The sequence below is a fragment of the Dryobates pubescens genome, chromosome 23 (assembly GCF_014839835.1).
Source record: "Dryobates pubescens isolate bDryPub1 chromosome 23, bDryPub1.pri, whole genome shotgun sequence".
NCBI classification, from domain to species: Eukaryota; Metazoa; Chordata; class Aves; order Piciformes; family Picidae; genus Dryobates; species Dryobates pubescens.
Window position 1 is genome coordinate 15302203 of NC_071634.1, and position 17736 is coordinate 15319938.

The window sequence follows — 17736 nt, forward strand, 5'->3', positions numbered from 1 at the left end:
CTCTCCCTCCTCCTGCTGGCTCCTCCTGCTTCTGCAGTGCAGATTACACCAAGCAAAGCTCAGACGGTGGGAGAGGCGTGGGCCACCTCCTGCTCCCTCTTGACCCAGAGGGAAGCATGACAAGGTCTTGCCAGGGCTGCAGCCTCCAGCTGCCACAGCAGGGACTGGTTTGGGTGGTATCTGCCTCATTTTATCTCCCTCCAGCAACTATTTTGCTCCTCTTACCAGCAGCTGTTTGCTACCAAGGAGCAAACTCTATCCTCCATCCACCCTGCAACGGTTTCCCTCCCCAGTGGTCCTCTGCTAGGAGCCATCAAGATGTGTGTGAGTGGCTTTCATGTCGATCCAAGCAATGAGGATCTATTTTCTTCTCTTCTTTAGGGAGTTTTATTGTTCCTGTAAAACAGAGCAGGTTTTGGGCTGCCCCCCCTCAGCCCTTCCTTCAGAGGTCCAAGAGCCAGCAGCGCTGGCAGCCCCTCAGCAGGCTCAGGGAGCTCACAAAGGCACAGGGAGCAGAGCTCCAGTCATCCATTCACTTGGCATAGCATTTATGTCAAGCCAGACAGACCCAGCTCCCATTACTCCAAACCCCCAAAGCTGGAACAACTGGACTCCTACCATGGCAATCAGCCTTCTGTCCAAGTTGGCAGCTCCCTACTCATCAGGGGTTGGATGATTTACTGTGCTGGAAGGATCTGGTGAGGAGGTGAAGAGAAGGACTCAAGTGTTTCACTCTGTTTGGCAATAAACCTCCCCTTTTCTTGTCCATCCTCATCCCCTCCTTTACCTTGTTCTCACTCTCCTGCTGCTGATACAGAGCAGGTTTCCTCTCAGCACTGAGTTCACTTGGGGGGGAAGGAGGTGGTGGGAAGGTGGCAAATATGCAAGATTTAAGAGGCCCAGAGTGAGGCCAAGTCCTCCTGCTCCACCATGCTCATGGGACAGGACATTGGCCATTGATCACAGAACTGATCAGCTCCCCTCTGGAGCTGCTCTGCTCCAGGCTCTCAGCCCCAGGGCTCTCAGCCTTTCCTCCTCACAGAGCTGCTCCAGGCCCCTCAGCAGCTTTGTAGCCCCTCTTTGGGCTCTCTCCAGTCATTCTCTGCCTCTCTTGAACTGGGGAGACCAGGACTCAACCCAGCACTCCAGATGTGACCTCACTAGGGCTGAATAAAGGGGGACAAAAACGTTCCTTGACCTGCTGACCACCCTTTAACACATCCCAAGAGACCATTGCCCTTCTTGGCCACAAGGGCACATTGCTGGCTCCTGATGAACTTGTCCCTTGGGTCCTTGTAAAGGGAGGTTGTAGCCAGGTGGGGGTTGGTCTCTTCTCCCAGGCAAGCAGCACCAGAACAAGAGGACACAGTCTCAAGCTGTGCCAGGGGAGCTTCAGGCTGGATGTTAGGAAGAAGTTCTTCCCAGCAAGAGAGATTGGCCACTGGGATGTGCTGCCCAGGGAGGTGGTGGAGTCCCCATCCCTGGAGGTGTTTAGGGAGAGCCTGGCTGAGGCACTTGGTGCCATGGTTTAGCTGATCAGATGGTGTTGGGTGACAGGTTGGACTTGATGACCTCAAAGGTCTTTTCCAGGCTGGTTAATTCTGTATCCTGCCTTCTGTCCTCCAAGGAGCTGCTTTCCATTAGCTTGTTTGCCAGGGAGAGTCCCCAGTGCTTTGGCTCAGACACAAGTGGCTGCAGACAGTTCTCATTTGGAGGTTTGTTTCCCTTTTGAGTTTTGCTGTTTCCACCACTCAAGACCAGGGGAGAAAATAAGGGTGACGTAAACCCACCAAATGTGACCTCCTTGCACTCTGTCTGAAGCCAGAACAGTTTGGGGTTTTGCTGGCAGGAGCCTCTGGGAGCTTCTGAGTCAAATGAGCATTCTTAAATGTTTTGGGGTTGGGTTTTTTCCCCCCCTCCATGTTGTCAGGGAAAGCATTTTCCTTCTCCACCTGTTCCTCAGCCTCCCTGCTTGTTCTCCCCATGGTTTTGGCAGTGTCTTGCTGCCAGCAGAGCTGGCCTCTGGCATTAGAAGTGGTTCAAAGATGATTTCTCTGCCAGTGTGGGAAAAGTGGGAGGAAGGGACCTGCTGCAACCAGGAGTCTCATTTTAAGTCCCCCTTAGGTACTGGAATCCTGGAGTCACAGCATTGCTTTGTTTGGAAAAGACCTTCAAGATCACCAGGTCCAACTGCCAAGTCCACCACTAAGCCATTCCCCTCAGCACCACATCCACAGCTTCCAAAGCCTTCCAGGGATGGGGACTCCCCCACTGCCCTGGGCAGCCTGGGCCAGCCCTTGGCAACCCTTCTGGGGAAGGAATTGTTCCTCATGTCCAACCTAAGCCTGCCCTGGTACAGCTTGAGGCCATTCCCTCTTGTCCTGTCACAAACCTTGCCATAATAAGGACTGTATGTGCCAACAGAGAAATATCAACATGAGAGAGAGAAGAGAGGAAGGCTGTGGGTGCATCCAGGCTTTTGTTGCAGCTAGAGCATCACTTGAGGCTGTGTTGGAGCTTGACCTTCCCTCAAGGGCAGCCCATCCTCCCTGATGCTTCATCTCCCCAAGCCTCAGGCTTTCCACCACAAGGGGTTCCCTGCCTGAGGCTCAGCTGTGATCTGTGCAGCCCTCAGCTCCTGCTGGGTTCAGCCACTGCAACAGGAGCTGCTCTTGAGCTGCTCAGCAGCTCCAGCTGTCAGTTTCCTTCTCAGTGTCCCTGGGATGCTCATTATTGGCTCCACAGGAAAGATGCTCTGCTAAACAGGGAGGCTCTCACCATCAATCTGGACCCAAAGCTGCAACAAGACTGGATGGGAGCAAATTCAACCATGCACTGAGCTCCTCCTAGCAAAGCAGAATCTCTCTGCCACTTGCAGCCTGAAAAGCACCACAGAGATGGTTCAGGTGGCTGCACTGGGGCCAGCCCTGCTGTGTTTCACCCATGGAGGGCTGGTGTTGAAGTGTTTGTGTGTCACAAGGGAAGCTGAGCAACCTGCTCTGGTTGAAGACTGGGCTACATGACCTTTAAGGATCCTTTCCAACCCAAACCAGTCTGTGATTCATGAAGAACTAAAGCCTCAATGTGGAGGGTTCACAGCCCCACTGGTGAGGGCAATTGTCTATTGTCTCCTTGCCCTCATCATGGCATTAGGAAAGCTCTCAGAATCACAGGAGCCACAGCACCACAGCAGTCACAGCATCACAGGAGCCACAGCATCACAGGAGCCACAGCACCACAGGAGTCACAGCACCACAGGAGTCACAGCACCACAGGAGCCACAGCATCACAGAAACATTCAGGCTGGGAAAGAGCCTCAGGGTCACCAAGTCCAACCCAGAACCCTACTCTACAAGGGTCACCCCCAAACCCTAGTCCCAAGCACCACATCCAACCCACCTTTAAACACATCCAGGCTTGGGGACTCCACCACCTCCCTGGGCAGCACATTCCAAGCCCTGACCACTCGTGCTGGGAAAAACTTCTTCCTACTGTCCAGTCTAAACCTGCCCAGTGGCAGCTTGAGGCCATTGCCTCTTGTTCTATCACTGATTACCTGTGAGAAGAGACCAGCACCAGGCTCTCTACAGCATCCTTTCAGGTAGTTGTAGAGAGCAAGGAGGCTTCTCCTCAGCCTCCTCTTTTCCCAGCTAACCATCCCCAGCTCCTTCAGTTGCTCTCCATCAGACCTATTCTCCCAGCCCTGCTCTGCCCTGGCTCCAGCACCTCCACATCCCTCTTGTATCGCTGTGCCCCAAACTGGACACCACACTCGAGGGGTGGCCTCGCCAGAGGCCTTTGATGAGCTCTGGGCTCCTCTCCGCTCCTGCTCCGTGGCCCCAAGCGAAGCCACAGGCATCAGGCCGAGCCATGGGGCCGTTACAGGCCCTCAGGTCCAAGTGCTCTCCAGTCTCACCCTGCCAAGGAGAAGCAAAGGGCAGGGAAGGTCTGCGGCAGGAAACCCATCTGCGGCGTGCTGGCGGGCGGCGGAGGCTGCAGGCTGCCTGCCTCAGTGAGCTCTGCTTGCTATTACAGTGCAGCAGAGCAGCTCAGGCACTTGGAGCCCATCAAATGCTGCCTTCCAGCACCAGGCTCTCAGAAATGGCAGGTTATTTTTGTGCACAGGGAGCTGTGCAGGGAGCGCTGCAGGAGAAGTCAGAGCAAAGGAGAAGCTGCTGGTGGCTTGCAGGATGGAAAAACACCGGGTCTGCCCTCTCCCTCCAGCCCAGCCTTGGAAAGCCCCTCAGCAGATATGTCAGCTGCTTCATCACCTCCCTGTAACGCAGTCTCCAGCCTCGGGGGTGGGAAGGGCAGGGAGCTGCGCGGGCTGGAGCCTGGCTTGCAGCCTACCTGCAGCAGAGTGCCTGGAGCATGGCTGGCAGGAGGCACAGGGCTCCTCCAGCCCAGCCTGCCACTGCTCAGCCTCAAAGACAGGGCTGAGAGAGAGGGAACCGAGCAAAATGGTTTGAAGCCCAGCAACTGAACCCTCAGTGAGCAGCCTGGTGACCTGAGAGGGCTCCTCCAAGCAAAAGGGTTCTGTGATCCTGAGATTTTCCTTTGTGTCTCCTTGCTTGGGATTCACTCTTGACTGGGGAACACTCCTTGGTTGGGATTCACTCCTTGACTGGGGAACACTCCTTGATTGAGATTCACTCCTTGACTGGGGTTCACTCCTCAGAGCCTTCTCTTCTCCAGGCTGAACAACCCCAACTCCTTCAGCCTGTCCTCAGAGGACAGCAGCTCCAGCCCTCTGCTCATCCTCATGGCCCACATGCTACAGCAAGGGGAGCTCCACTAGACCTGAGCTTGGAGGCAGCTTTTTGGCCTTCCAGCGCTGGAGATGGAGGTTGCAAACCACCCTGGTGACCTCCCCATCCCTCTAGAGCCACTGGGCAGCTCCAAGCCCCGGGGCAGATCCAGCCCTTCACATTGAGACACTGCCTTCAGCTGCTGTGACTCACCCCAGTGACAGGTGCCAATTGTTCTCTGTGACTGTAGAGGAAGACAATCAATCCAGGCTTTGTTTTCCAGCCTACAGCCATCTACATTGCAAGCAGATGACTCTTCCCACTGTGTTTTCATTGGCATACAGCAACCATAAATCTCTTGCTTGCCCAGAGGTCTTCTCCTCCCCCCCCAGCCCAAGCCCCCCAGCTTTTCCATATCCACCAAATCCACTTTGTCTTTATTTGCTTCAGACAGAAGGACAACCTTGAGCCTGCTCCAAAAGGACAAAAAAAGAAAGGGGAGGTGGATACAGAGGCTGCTGCCTCCTCCACTTCCCTCTCCTTCTGCCTTCAATCCACTTTAAGTGGCCTGGCTTCATGGGGCTTTTTATAAACATGGGATTATGCTGCTTCCAAGGACAAGCTCCAAAAAGGTCCTGTCCTCAGGAGGTAGGAGAAGGCATGGATGAATGTCTTTCACACGTGTTGAGAAGGCTGGAGAGAGAGAGAGAGGGAGGGAGGGAAGCAGGCTTGGAGAGAGCTGCAGCTTTCCTGCTTCAGGAGGCTGTAATTCTCCAGCCCTCTCCTGGGATGGGAGTCTTTGATGAGGTCTGGACACAAACTGATGGCAAACAACAAGTGGAAAACGGGGAGAGGATGGAGAGAAGGGGGAAAGGCCAAAGAGAGGGGAGGAAAGCAAAGGGAAGGTAGAGCCTGGCCACACACAGCTCGGAGAAACTCCTCTGCTGGCATCAACAGCTGGAGCTGGGGTTTGACAATGCCTCTACTCCTGCAACCCAGAGCAAGCCCCAGCTCACCACTCAGACCAGGCTCATCCTCTCCTCACACTTTCAGTCTCCAGGCCATGGCTAAGACATTGCCTGAGCCTGAAAACTGCAGCAGCCTGGTCAGGGGCTGCTGAGACACAGAGAGCTTCAGCCTCTCCCCCACGGACTGGCTGGGGTTCAACCTGCCCCAGGCACTGCCTCTGTGCTACAGCTGCAGGTGACAGCATGGCCCTTGAGACTCAGCAGGCAGATGTGGCTGAAGAGAAGAGGAGGAGATGCCATGACCACCCTGGGGGCACAGAGCAACACAAATCAGCCCCCCAGGGCCACAGCTTTTGGCCTGTCTGGGATGAGGACAGACTGCAGCAACAAAGACAAGGCTAGCAGCTGTCCCAGCAGTGGCAGCATGGTGCTGTCCCTGGAGGAGAGGCTGGTGGCTCAGGCTGATAGTCCAGGAGCTCCAGAACCAGGAGAGCTGCCTTTACACTCATCACAGCCAGCCCTGTGCTTGCCTCTGCCAGGGCCAGCAAACACCATTCTGTGTCTGGCAGTGTTCTGAGGGGACAGACCCCAGGAACCACCCTGCAGAGAAGGACTTGGAGGCAGTCAGAGGTGAAAAGCTGGACATGAGCTGGCACCCAGCACACACAGCCCAGAGGCAGCCCTGGGCTGATCCCCAGCAGCATGGGCAGCAGGCACAGGCTTGGGGCAGCTGGGTGGGCTGAGCTCCACCTGCTTCAGCAGATGGATGAGAGCAGATGATCTCCAGAGGCTCTTTCCAGCCCTCACCATTCTGTGGGGTTCTGGGACCTGTGCAATCCCACACAGCAGAGGGAATGCCCCATAATTCCATCCACACAATAAACCACACCAGGTAAAGGAGAAGGCTTCAGAGCATTTCATTGGGAACCATTTTGCATTATAGGACAGATGATACAAACAGCTCCCAGGCAGGTCTAGGGCCACAGGGAACACTTGGCATGGGTTCTGCCTCCTGGCTGCCTTTGGTCGAGAGACATAACCAAGCTACAGAAGGCTCACAGCCAGGCAGAGCTGAGTCTGGCTGCTCAGGCAGCAACAAGATGCAGCTGAGTTGGTGCTTTCAGACACTCAGAGCTGCTTTTACCCACCACAGCCCCACAGAGCTCTTGGCATGAAAACTGCCCCTGCAGCCAGCATGGAGGATTGTAAGCAGGGATGCTCTTTGTGGAGCTGGATGCCCTGGATCCTGCCCTCCCATCACTGCTGACCCATTCGAGCTGCTCAGGGAAGAGCTGCTGGGAGGTGCTTTATTAATGGGAGAGGTGACACAGGAGGGTGTTTTGGTAGGGTTGGCTGTGGAGTCTCCTTCTCTGGAGAGATTCCAACCCCACCTGGCCACTGTGATCCTGGGCAAGCTGCTGTGGGTGCCCCTGCCTGAGCAAGGTGGGGGAAGTGGGTGAGCCCCAGAGGCCCCTTCCAACCCCAAGCACGCTGGGGTTCTGGGAGTGTATGGCTCCCATTTGCTGCCACTGGCTTGAAAGGGAGGTGTGTGGGACTGTGGAGGTGAAGGAGCAGCTCAGAGGGGAAACAAGCTCCCAAACCCATGAGCCAGACTGTGCAGCCCTTGGTGAGCACAAAGCTCAGGAGGAGCTGGGACTGAGCGCTGACCACCAGCTCCTGCCTGGGTTTTGCATCTCAGCTTTCCCCCTGGCTCCTGTTCCTGCTGGGCTTTGCTCTCTGGAGAGGCAAAGTGTCAGCCCAGGCAGCACATTGTGTGGCTCCTGCAGACTTCAGAGGCAGAGAAACCAGACAATAAACACTGCAGCACAGCAAAAGGGCAAGTGAGGCCTGTGCAGAGTGCAAAGAAAAGGCTGCTCAGGACCTGAGAGGTTTGGGGTGGCACTTGCTGCCCACTCCAGCAGCTGGTGGCTCCTCTGCTGACCCCTCCAGCAGCTCGTGGAAAGGTTCTCTTCATCTCCACCCTCTTTGGTTTTGAACCAGTTATTCAAGCTTGACAGATCAGAGCAGCTTCATGTAAAGAGAAGGGGGGAAAAAGAGGGGGGAAAAAGGGGGGAGAGAGAGAGAGAAAATGAGTAAACCAAGAAACATCTGGGGGAGGGAATCCATTCTGGGCTGCCTCCAAGGTGAGTGCTGTGGGTGGGACTCTGCCTGCTCTGCCAGGTGTATCTCAGGGGGTGAGGCTGTTCCTCCTCCTCCTCCAGCTGCTGGTGGGATCCCACAGGGAGCTGCAGCCTCTCTTGCAACACCCCCAGGCAGGCACTGGACCTTGCAGACCTCCTGCAGCACAGCTTCAGTTGAAAGGTTTCACCAGCTTCATGGCAGCGTAGTTCTGGAGAGGTGGGGAAAGAGAGGCAGAGGAAAGGGGAGGTTAAAGCAGGTACAGAAGGGTGGCAAGGGAGATCTGGGGGCATGGCAGAGAACTACATTGAGGGCAGGCATGATGACCAAACTGCCAGCCTGCAGAGCCAAGCAAGCCAGGATCACATCACCACCCCCATGGAGGGTAGGACCAGGGAACTACTTTGGCTGGAAGAGACCTTCAAGATCATTGGGATAGGCCAAGGGGCAATGGATGGAAACTGCAGCACAGGAGGTTCCACCTCAGTATGAGGAGGAACTTCTTCACTCTGAGAGTCACAGAGCCCTGGAGCAGGCTGCCCAGAGAGGTTGTGGAGTCTCCTGCTCTGGAGACTTTCAAGCCCCATCTGGATGTGTTGCTGTGTGACCTGAGCTGGATTCTATGTCCTGCTCTGGCAGGGGGTTGAACTGGAAGCTCTCCAGGGGTCCCTTCCAACCCCTAACAAAGAATCACAGGAAAAGACCTCTGAGATCATCAAGCCCAGCCTGGGACCCAACACCACTGCATCAGCTGAACCACTCAACCAAGAGCCACATCCAACCTCTCCTTAAACACCTCCAGTGATGGCAACTCCAGCACCTCCCTGGGCAGCCCATCCCAGGGTCTAATTCCCCTCTCCATGAGGAATTGCTGCCTAACATCCAACCTAAACCTCCCCTGGCTGAGCTTCAGGCCATGCTCTTTCCTCTTGTCCCAGGTTGCCTGGGAGAAGAGCCTGACCCCCACCTGACTACAACTTCCCTTCAGGTAGCTGCAGAGAGTGATAAGTTCCCCTCTGAGTCTCCTCTCCTCCAGGCTGGACAACCCCAGCTCCCTCAGCCTCTCCTGTGATCACTGAGTCCAACCATTAACCCAGCACTGCCAGATCATTACTAAACCATGGTCCCTTCCAACTCCCCCACCAGGCTGGGATGGATTCTGGGGCTCAAAGCCCAACAACCACATCCTAGGCAGCGTGGAAGTCCCAGTTCAATTGGGACAGGATGTTCCACCAGTCTGCCCCTTGGCAAAAAAAAACACCAAGAAAAACACACAGAAAGAGCAAGAAAAGAAAACCCAACTCAGTAAACAAAGTGCTGGTGACCAACAAGAGCTTTGGAGGAGCAGGAGAGGAGGAGGGAGGGAGGAGGGAACCCAACAAACCCCAAAGCCACACAGCAGAAGTCAAGCCTGCCCAAAGGCATCCTGATAAATCACACTGTGCAGTGAATCAGCAGGCAGGCTGCCAGCAGAGCATTTGTACCAGAGCCATAAATCCAGCAGGCAAGCTCAGGGCACTTGACCAGCAGTCATTAGAAAAGCCTCCAGCCACACACAACCTCCCACTTAATGACCCAGCTCTCCCCTCCCACAGCCTGCTCCGTGCTCTGCTTTGGGGATGTGCTCTGGAGGGCCAGCAGGTTTGCTGTGCTGCTCTGGGCTGCTGCTAACAGAGTGCTGGAAGCCAAGCAGGATGACCCAGCAGCACGGGGAGCCAGCTGCAATGACAGCTGCTGGGCATGGAAGCAACCCTGGGCTCCCAGAACACAGACACAGCTTCAGAAGGAGGTAGGCAAGGTGTCCGTGGTGCTGCAGAGCAGGGCTGGCTCCAGCTGGAAGTGGAGGGAAGCTTTCCCTCAGCTCTTGACAAGAATCATTGCTTCAGGGAGACAGCTTCACCACCCTGTTCCCTGCCACACTGTGCATGGAGAAAGCCAGGCTGGACATTTGGAGCCTTTTCTTCTGATGTCATCTCTAGCTCAAGGCTTTCACTCAACCATTTTCATAGCAGAAGGCAGAGAGCTCCTCAGCTATGGCAATATTGGATGAATCACAGGCTCCCAGCATGGTGGAGGTGGGAAGGGACCTCTGGAATCATCCATCCAGACTCTGCTCAAGCAGGGCACTCACAGCAGCTTGCCCAGGAGCACAATGGCCAGAGGGGTTTGGAAGCTCTCTGCAGAGGGAGACTCCACAGCCTCTCTGGGCAGCCTGGGACAGGGCTCCAGCAGCCTCACACCAAAGAGGTTTCTCCTCCTGTTCAGATGGAACCTTCTGGCTTCCAGTTTGTGGCCACTGCTCCTTGTCCTGTCCTTGGGCATCACTGACAAGAGTCTGGCCCCAGCCTCTTGCCCCCTGCCCTTCAGCTCTTGCTGAGCATTGCTCAGCTCCCCTCTGGGGCTGCTCTTCTGCAGGCTCTCAGCCCCAGGGCTCTCAGCCTTTGCTCCTCCCAGAGCTGCTCCAGGCCCCTCAGCAGCTTTGCAGCCTCCCCTGTGCTCTCTCCAGCAGCTCCCTCTCTCTCCTGAACTGGGGAGCCACTTCCACCAGCCACTGAACCTTCCCCAAAAGGCCCATGGGTACTGGTGGACAGGAGCACATCTTGTAGAAAGGCATCCAGGGGACCCCTCAAGCAGTGATGAACTCCCCACAGCCTCTGGCAAACGGTTCCAGGGGTTAATCAGCCTCCCACTCACAAATCAGCATCCTATTTCCACTGCCCTAGTCCCTCTGCCTTCAGCATCCAGCCACTGCATCTCATTCAGCTTTCAGCTCTCATTTGAAGGAGTCCTCTGTTGTCAAGTTAAATTTGAGGACCATCCTATAGGAAGTCCCTGGGGAATGCTGTTCCCAGCAGCCCAGCTTGTACAGACCACAGCTGACAACCACACTGCAAAGGAAGCTAAGGCAAAGCAGGGAGTAACCTGACACAGACTGGGTGGAAGAGCCCAAGTGAAACTGAAGCAGCTCAGACTGGCAGATTTTCCCCCATTTTGGCCAGGCCAGCCAGCTTGGGATGGAAACTTCCAACCCCTCAGAGTTTTCCACCCAAAAGCAAAAGGCTCTTTCAGTTGCAAGTGGCCTTTCACCAACCAGAACAAGCTGCTAGCTAAAGAGCTCTGCTGCTGCTGGCTGACTGCCCCAGGCACCCAGAGTGCCACACTCCCAGCTCCCCACAGACCCTGGGCAACATCCCCATGGCATCAGGAAGAGCTTCCAGAGCCTTCTGCTCAGCCTGCAGAAGAGGAGGCTCAGGGAGACCTCATTGCTCTCTACAACTCCCTGAAGGGAGACTGGAGCCAGGTGGGGGTTGGGCTCTTCTGCCAGGCAAGCAGCACCAGAACAAGAGGACACAGTCTCAAGCTGTGCCAGGGGAGGTTTAGGCTGGAGGTGAGGAGAAAGTTCTTCCCAGCAAGAGAGATTGGCCATTGGGATGTGCTGCCCAGGGAGGTGGTGGAGTCACCATCACTGGAGGTGTTCAAGAGGGGATTGGATGTGGCACTTGGAGCCATGGTTGAGTTGTCAGGAGGTGCTGGGTGACAGCTTGGACTTGATGAGCTCTGAGGCCTTTGCCAACCTTATTGATTCCATGATTCTTTAGGTCTCCCTCTGCTCCTTCTAGGGACCTCAGATCCCACTGCAGCAGCTGCTGCTGGGTGTACAAAGCTCTCCTGGGAAAGAGACTTTGAAGAGGATCTGAGAGGAGGAATAGGAAGGGCCACAGAAATGATCCAAGAGCTGGAAGCCCTCTGCTGTGAGGTCAGGCTGAGACACTGGCCTCTTCTCTCACTGGGCAGGCTGAGCTTTGAGGAGCTGCTGGGTTTGGGCACTGATCTTACAAGGAAAGGCTGAGAGCCCTGGGGCTGTTGAGCAGCCCCAGAGGGGAGCTGAGCAATGCTCAGCAAAAGCTAAAGGGCAGAGGACAAGAGGCTGGGGCCAGTCTCTTCTCAGCAGTGCCCAGTGACAGCACAAGGGGCAGTGGGCACAAACTGGAACCCAGGAGGTTCCACCTGAACAGGAGGAGAAAATTCTTTGGTGTGAGGCTGCTGGAGCCCTGTCTCAGGCTGCCCAGAGAGGCTGTGGAGTCTCCTGTGGAGAGCTTCCAACCTCCCTGGCCATTGTGCTCCTGGGCAAGCTGCTGTGGGTGCCCTGCTTGAGCAGGGCAGGGGTTGGAGTGGATGATTCCAGAGGTCCCTTCCAACCCCAGCCATGCTGGGAGCCTGTGATGGTGTGTCAGGAGCCACTGACAGCCCTTCACTGCTTTGGGTGGAAGCACAAAGCTTTCAAATGGGACATTGGCTCTTGCTCTCCAGCTCCCCTGACCACAGAGCTGGGACTGTGGTTGGAAGCTTTCAGCACTGCAGGGGAAACAGGATTGTACTAAGAGGCAAGGAAAATGTCCTGGGCTGGTTTTCAGGGGAGCTTCCTGTCTGTCTGGGGTGGAGGGTGACCCAGGCAGGGCTGGCTAAGGTGGTGAAGTTCAGGCTGCATGGAAAGCTGATCCATCTGCAGACAGGGATATTCAGACTGCAGGCACCTCTCAGTGCTCCTGTGCTAGAGCCAGCAGTGGCTGGGAGATCCCAGAGCTCCCAGTGGAGGTGCCCAAAGGCTGCAGGCTAGGGTGAAGCCTTTCAGGCAAAGCCACAAGCAGAAGGGCAACAGAAGCAGGAAAAGAGCAACTTCACTTCCATATGAAGCCCTCAGCACCCTTCTGTCCCTCTTCCTTGCCCTCTGCCTGCATGGACTGATGGTCCATGTACCACAATAGGCTTCCTTTCAGGTTCCCCTCCCATCTCTCAGCCCTTTGCCCAGGATGAGAGGTGCAGGACACACAGCACAGTATTGACCTCCAAACTGCAACTGCAGCAGCAAGATCAACCTGCCCTAGTGGCAGGTGTCCCTGCTCACTGCAGGAGGGTTGCACTAGATGACCTTTAAAGGTCCCTTCCAACCCAAACAAGTCCATGATTCCATGATTCCAGGAAGATTGCAGGCAGCAGGGTCCTGATTTTAAACAGGGCCTGCTGGTGCTCCTGGCACAGGAAGCAGAGCAGAAGTGAGGAGGGATTGGCTTGCCCTGCACTGAAGCAGGGGGAGGTAATGCTGAGCCCTGCCAAAGGTCAGGACACCAGGGGCATCCTCCAGCACCAACTGTCAAACCCAGTGCCTGCTGAAATGGGAGAGGAACTGAAACCTCTGAGCAGATACAGAAGCAGTGACCTCAAAAATCTAGGGGCAGCTGGCCAAGGACAGGGCAGCTGACAAAGATGCCATGAAATGTGGCCTGAGCTTTTCACAACACAGCTGAGAATTGCCCTGACCCAACAGGGGCTGAACTCCAACAACATCTCCCTAGGAAAAACAGGGAACCAGCCCAGGCAGGGATGGGTGCAGGGCAGTATTTATAGCCTGGGAGCTTTTTGTGGTGGTGTTTCTCTCCTCACAGCCTTGTTTTCATAGGACACCACAGGAATGAATGCAAAGCCACTTGCATCTCCAAGGGAAACTCTGAGTGCTTGGTTGGAAAGGTTTGGGATCTCCTGCTTGATATGAAGGTGGAGTCTCCAGGGGTGGCTCAGAGTACAGAACAAGGAGGAGGCAGCACAGCACAGCTCTGCACTTGCCCTCTTCATGTCACCTAGCACCTCTGGAATCATTTTGCCAGCAGAGAGGTCCCAGCCCTTCCTAGGGATACAAGGATAAAAGGATGAGGAGAGCCAAAGCCTTGTAAAGAGCTGGGGTTGTCCAGCCTGCTGAAAAGGAGGCTGAGGGGAGACCTTCTGGCTCCCTACAGCTCCCTGAAAGGAGACTGGAGCCAGGTGGGGCTTGGTCTCTTCTCCTAAGGATGAGGTGATAGGATGAGAGGAAATGGCCTCAAGTTGCACCAGGGGAGGTTTAGGTTGGACATGAGGAGCAATTACTTCCCCAAAAGGGTTGTCAGTGCCTGGCCCAGGCTGCCCAGGACAGTGATGAAGTCCCCATCCCTGGAGTGGTTTCAAAGCCTTGGAGCTGTGGTGCTGAGGGCCATGGTTCAGTGGTGCCCTGGCAGTGCTGGGTTTAAGGGTTGGACTCCATGAGCTTAAAGATCTCTTCCAACCACAATGCTTCTCTGTGGGGTTCTGGAGGGTCACCTCATTGTGGGGCTCCCATCAAGGCTGCTGGAGGGGTTTCAAAGCTGTGTGGATGTGGTGCTGAGGGGCATGGTTGGGTGGTGACCTGGCAGTGCTGGGTCAAGGGTTGGACTCTGTGATCTTACAGGTATCTTGCAACCAAAATGCTCCTGTGACTCCATGCCCCTGTGTCTCCATGCCCCTGTGACTCCATGCCCCTGTGTCTCCATGCCCCTGTGACTCCATGCCCCTGTGGTTCCATGCCCCTGTGACTCCATGCCCCTGTGGTTCCATGCCCCTGTGTCTCCATGCTCCTGTGACTCCATGCCCCTGTGTCTCCATGCCCCTGTGTCTCCATGCCCCTGTGTCTCCATGCTCCTGTGACCATGCCCCTGTGGCTCCATGCCCCTGTGACTCCATGCTCCTGTGGCTCCATGCCCCTGTGACTCCATGCTCCTGTGGCTCCATGCCCCTGTGGCTCCATGCCCCTGTGATTCCATGCCCCTGTGGCTCCATGCCCCTGTGACTCCATGCCCCTGTGATATCCCAGCCTCTTTCCCCCCCCCCCCCCCCCCCTTCTTTTGTGCTCTTTGAGAACAACTGCAAATCATCTGAAAGTGATTACAATGGGGAGGGGAAATTCCACACCACACTTCTCAGCTGCACACTGAGAGCACACAAAGCCAGCTGTGAGAGGCAGCCCCCTTCTCTCATGTGGAGTCAGGAATGACCCCAATGGGTTCTTTTACAGCAAATATCTCTCTCTATATATATCTAATAATCACATGGAAGGAGCAGAATTTGTTAGGTGCTGGAAAGAGAGAGGTGAGTCATTTTCCTTATCAGTCTGGGAGGAGGGGGAAGGCATCTAAGAGCCAGCATGAATTATTCCAGGGCTGCAGAAACAGAGGAGGATACAAAACCCCATCCTAAGCCAAACTGGAAGGCCAGGGCTCTGAGATTTATTTATCAGGTTTTGCCAGTGGAACTGACAGCCAGGCAAGGGAAAGCTGCTGCCCTGAGTGATGAGGTGAAAACCTTCCCCTCCCTGCAGCCACTGCTGGGGCAGAATGGGCTCCAAGCCTCGAGAAGGGGAGAGGTGGCTGCCCCGCTGCCTGGGGACTCCCAGCATCCTTTAAACAATCCCAGGCCATGCTCAGCCCCTGTGAAGCAGCTCTGCTTGGGCTGCTGGGCACCTTCCCAGCAAGAGCCAGCACAGAATGGTTGGAGCTTGAAGGCACCTTCAAAGGTGATCTAGTTCCAAGCCCCCTGCAGCCGGCAGGGACATCTGCAACCAGAGCAGGTCGCTCAGAGCTCCAAACAAGCTGACCTGGAGGCTTTCCAGGGATGGAGTACCTGCCACCTCTCTGGGCAGTCTAGGGTTCACCACCCTCAGCATCAAAAAAGTCTTACTTCTACTCTGAATCTCCCTCTTTTAGTTTCAAAGCATCACCTCTTGTCCTGCCACAGCAGGCCCTGCTCAGAAGTCTGTCCCCAGCTTTCTGCCTGCCCTCTTTATGCACTGTCAGTGGCTCTCCTTAGAGCCTCCTCTTCCCCAGGCTGAACAGCCCCAACTCCCTCAGCCTGGCCTCACAGCAGAGAGGTCCCAGCCCTCAGATCATTGCTGTGGCCTCCTCTGGCCCCACTCAAGCACCCACAAGTGATGCTAAGCCTTAGGTGTGTGCCCCACTGCAGCCCCATGGGCTCCATGCAAACGCTGGAGAGGATACTTGAGGTCCCTCAGACATCTGTGCTGGTGCCCAGGGCACAGACCCCACCTGCAAGGACCCTCCTGTACCATATCCAAGAGCACAGCATCACAGCAGGTTGGGAAGGACCTCGAGGATCACCTGGTCCAACCTCACTCCATGCACTGAAAGGCTGTAAGTGGTTCTCCTTAGAGCCTTCTCTTCTCCATGCTGAACACCTCCAACTCTCTCAGCCTGGCCTCACAGCAGAGGGCTTCCAACCCTTCCAGCACTGCTGTGGCCTCCTCTGGCCACACTCCAACAGGTCCCTGTTTGTGCTGAGGACTCCAGAGCTGGCCCCAGCCCTGCAGAGCAGAGAGGCACAATCCCCTCCCTCCACCTGCTGTCTGTGCAGCTCTGGAGCAGGCTGCCCGGAGAGGTTGTGGAGTCTCCTGCTCTGGAGACTTTCAAGACCCCATCTGGATGTGCTCCTGTGTGACCTGTGCTGGATTCTATGTCCTGCTCTGATGGAGGGCTGGACTGGAAGCTCTCCAGAGGTCCCTTCCAACCCCTAACATAGAATCACTGAATTATTGAGGCTGGAAAAGACCTCTGAGATCATCAAGCCCAGCCTAGGACCTAACACCATTGTGTCAGCTCAACCATGGCCACCAGGGGCCACATCCAATCTTTCCTTAAACACTTCCAGTGATGGGGACTCCAGCACCTCCCTGGGCAGCCCATCCCAGGGTCTAATTCCCCTTTCATGAGGAAGTGCTTCCTCATAGAGAAGAGAAGAGAAGAGAAGAGAAGAGAAGAGAAGAGAAGAGAAGAGAAGAGAAGAGAAGAGAAGAGAAGAGAAGAGAAGAGAAGAGAAGAGAAGAGAAGAGAAGAGAAGAGAAGAGAAGAGACGAGACGAGACGAGACGAGACGAGACGAGACGAGACGAGACGAGACGAGAAGAGAAGAGAAGAGAAGAGAAGAGAAGAGAAGAGAAGAGAAGAGAAGAGAAGAGAAGAGAAGAATAAACCAGGTTGGAAGAGACCTTCAATATCCAACCTAAAGCTCCCCTGGCACAGCTTCCCTCCAGATGAGCTCCTTCCTGGTATCCCACAGCAGCTCCTGGATGCTCTGACCCAAGTTAAAGCTCAGAGGTCCTTTCCAACCCCTATGATGGTCACCCAGGTTCTTCCTCAGGGAGCAGCATGGAAGCCCTGGGCCCATCCCTGTCAGCACAGCAGAGGAGCAGCCACAGAGAGCCGCCTGAAGAGCTGTGCCCCTGCTGAGCCTGGCTGTGCCCTCCCAGAGCCCCGTACCGGGAAGGCGTAGATGAAGACTCCCAGGAAGAGCAGCAGGATGAAGAGCAGAAGGGCCAGGAGCAGCAGCCACTTGTACCGACGCCACAGGATGTACTTCAGGGTCTTGTATGGGGAGGTGAACCACAGGAAGGAGGTTTCTGGGCGCCTGCAGACAAGCAGAGCTGAGGTCACTGCAGTTTCACCCCCCTGGATCCCCACCACGTGAGCACAGCCCTGCTAACCTGCATCCCTCCGGGCAGGCCACGGCCAGCGCCCGCCTGGGTGGTGCAGCCCAGCCTCCCAGCCACCCTGGATAGACTGAGCTTACACAACACAGAATTAACCAGGCTGGAAGAGACCTTTCAGATCATCAAGTCCAGCCTAGCACCCAGCACCATCTGATCAACTCAACCATGGCACCAAGTGCCTCAGCCAGGCTGTTCTTAACCACCTCCAGGGATGGTGACTCCACCACCTCCCTGGGCAGCACATTCCCATGGCCAATCTCTCTTGCTGGGAAGAACTCCTTCCTAACATCCAGCCTGAACCTCCCCTGGCACAGCTTGAGACTGTGTCCTCTTGTTCTGGTGCTGGGTGCCTGGGAGAAGAGACCAAGCCCCACCTGGCTACAACCCCCCTTCAGGGAGTTGGAGAGAGCAAGAAGGTCTCCCCTGAGCCTCCTCTTCTCCAGGCTAAGCAACCCCAGCTCCCTCAGCCTCTCCTCACAGGGCTGTGCTCCAGACCCCTCCCCAGCTTTGTTGCCCTTCTCTGGACACCTTCCAGCATC

At 55.6% G+C, this 17736-nt stretch overlaps 1 protein-coding gene across 1 annotated transcript in view; it reads right to left on the reverse strand.

Moving 5' to 3' along the window:
* Nucleotides 1-7799: 7799 nt before the first annotated feature.
* The window catches only part of DYSF (dysferlin), a 91352-nt gene continuing 81415 nt past the window's right edge, over nt 7800-17736 (reverse strand). The window contains exons 55-56 of the mRNA XM_054172414.1: nt 16968-17115; nt 7800-8066 (exon numbers count right to left, since the gene is read on the reverse strand). Coding sequence (XP_054028389.1) covers nt 8028-8066; nt 16968-17115 — 187 coding nt within the window. The 3' untranslated portion in view covers nt 7800-8027. The remainder of the gene's footprint in view (nt 8067-16967; nt 17116-17736) is intronic.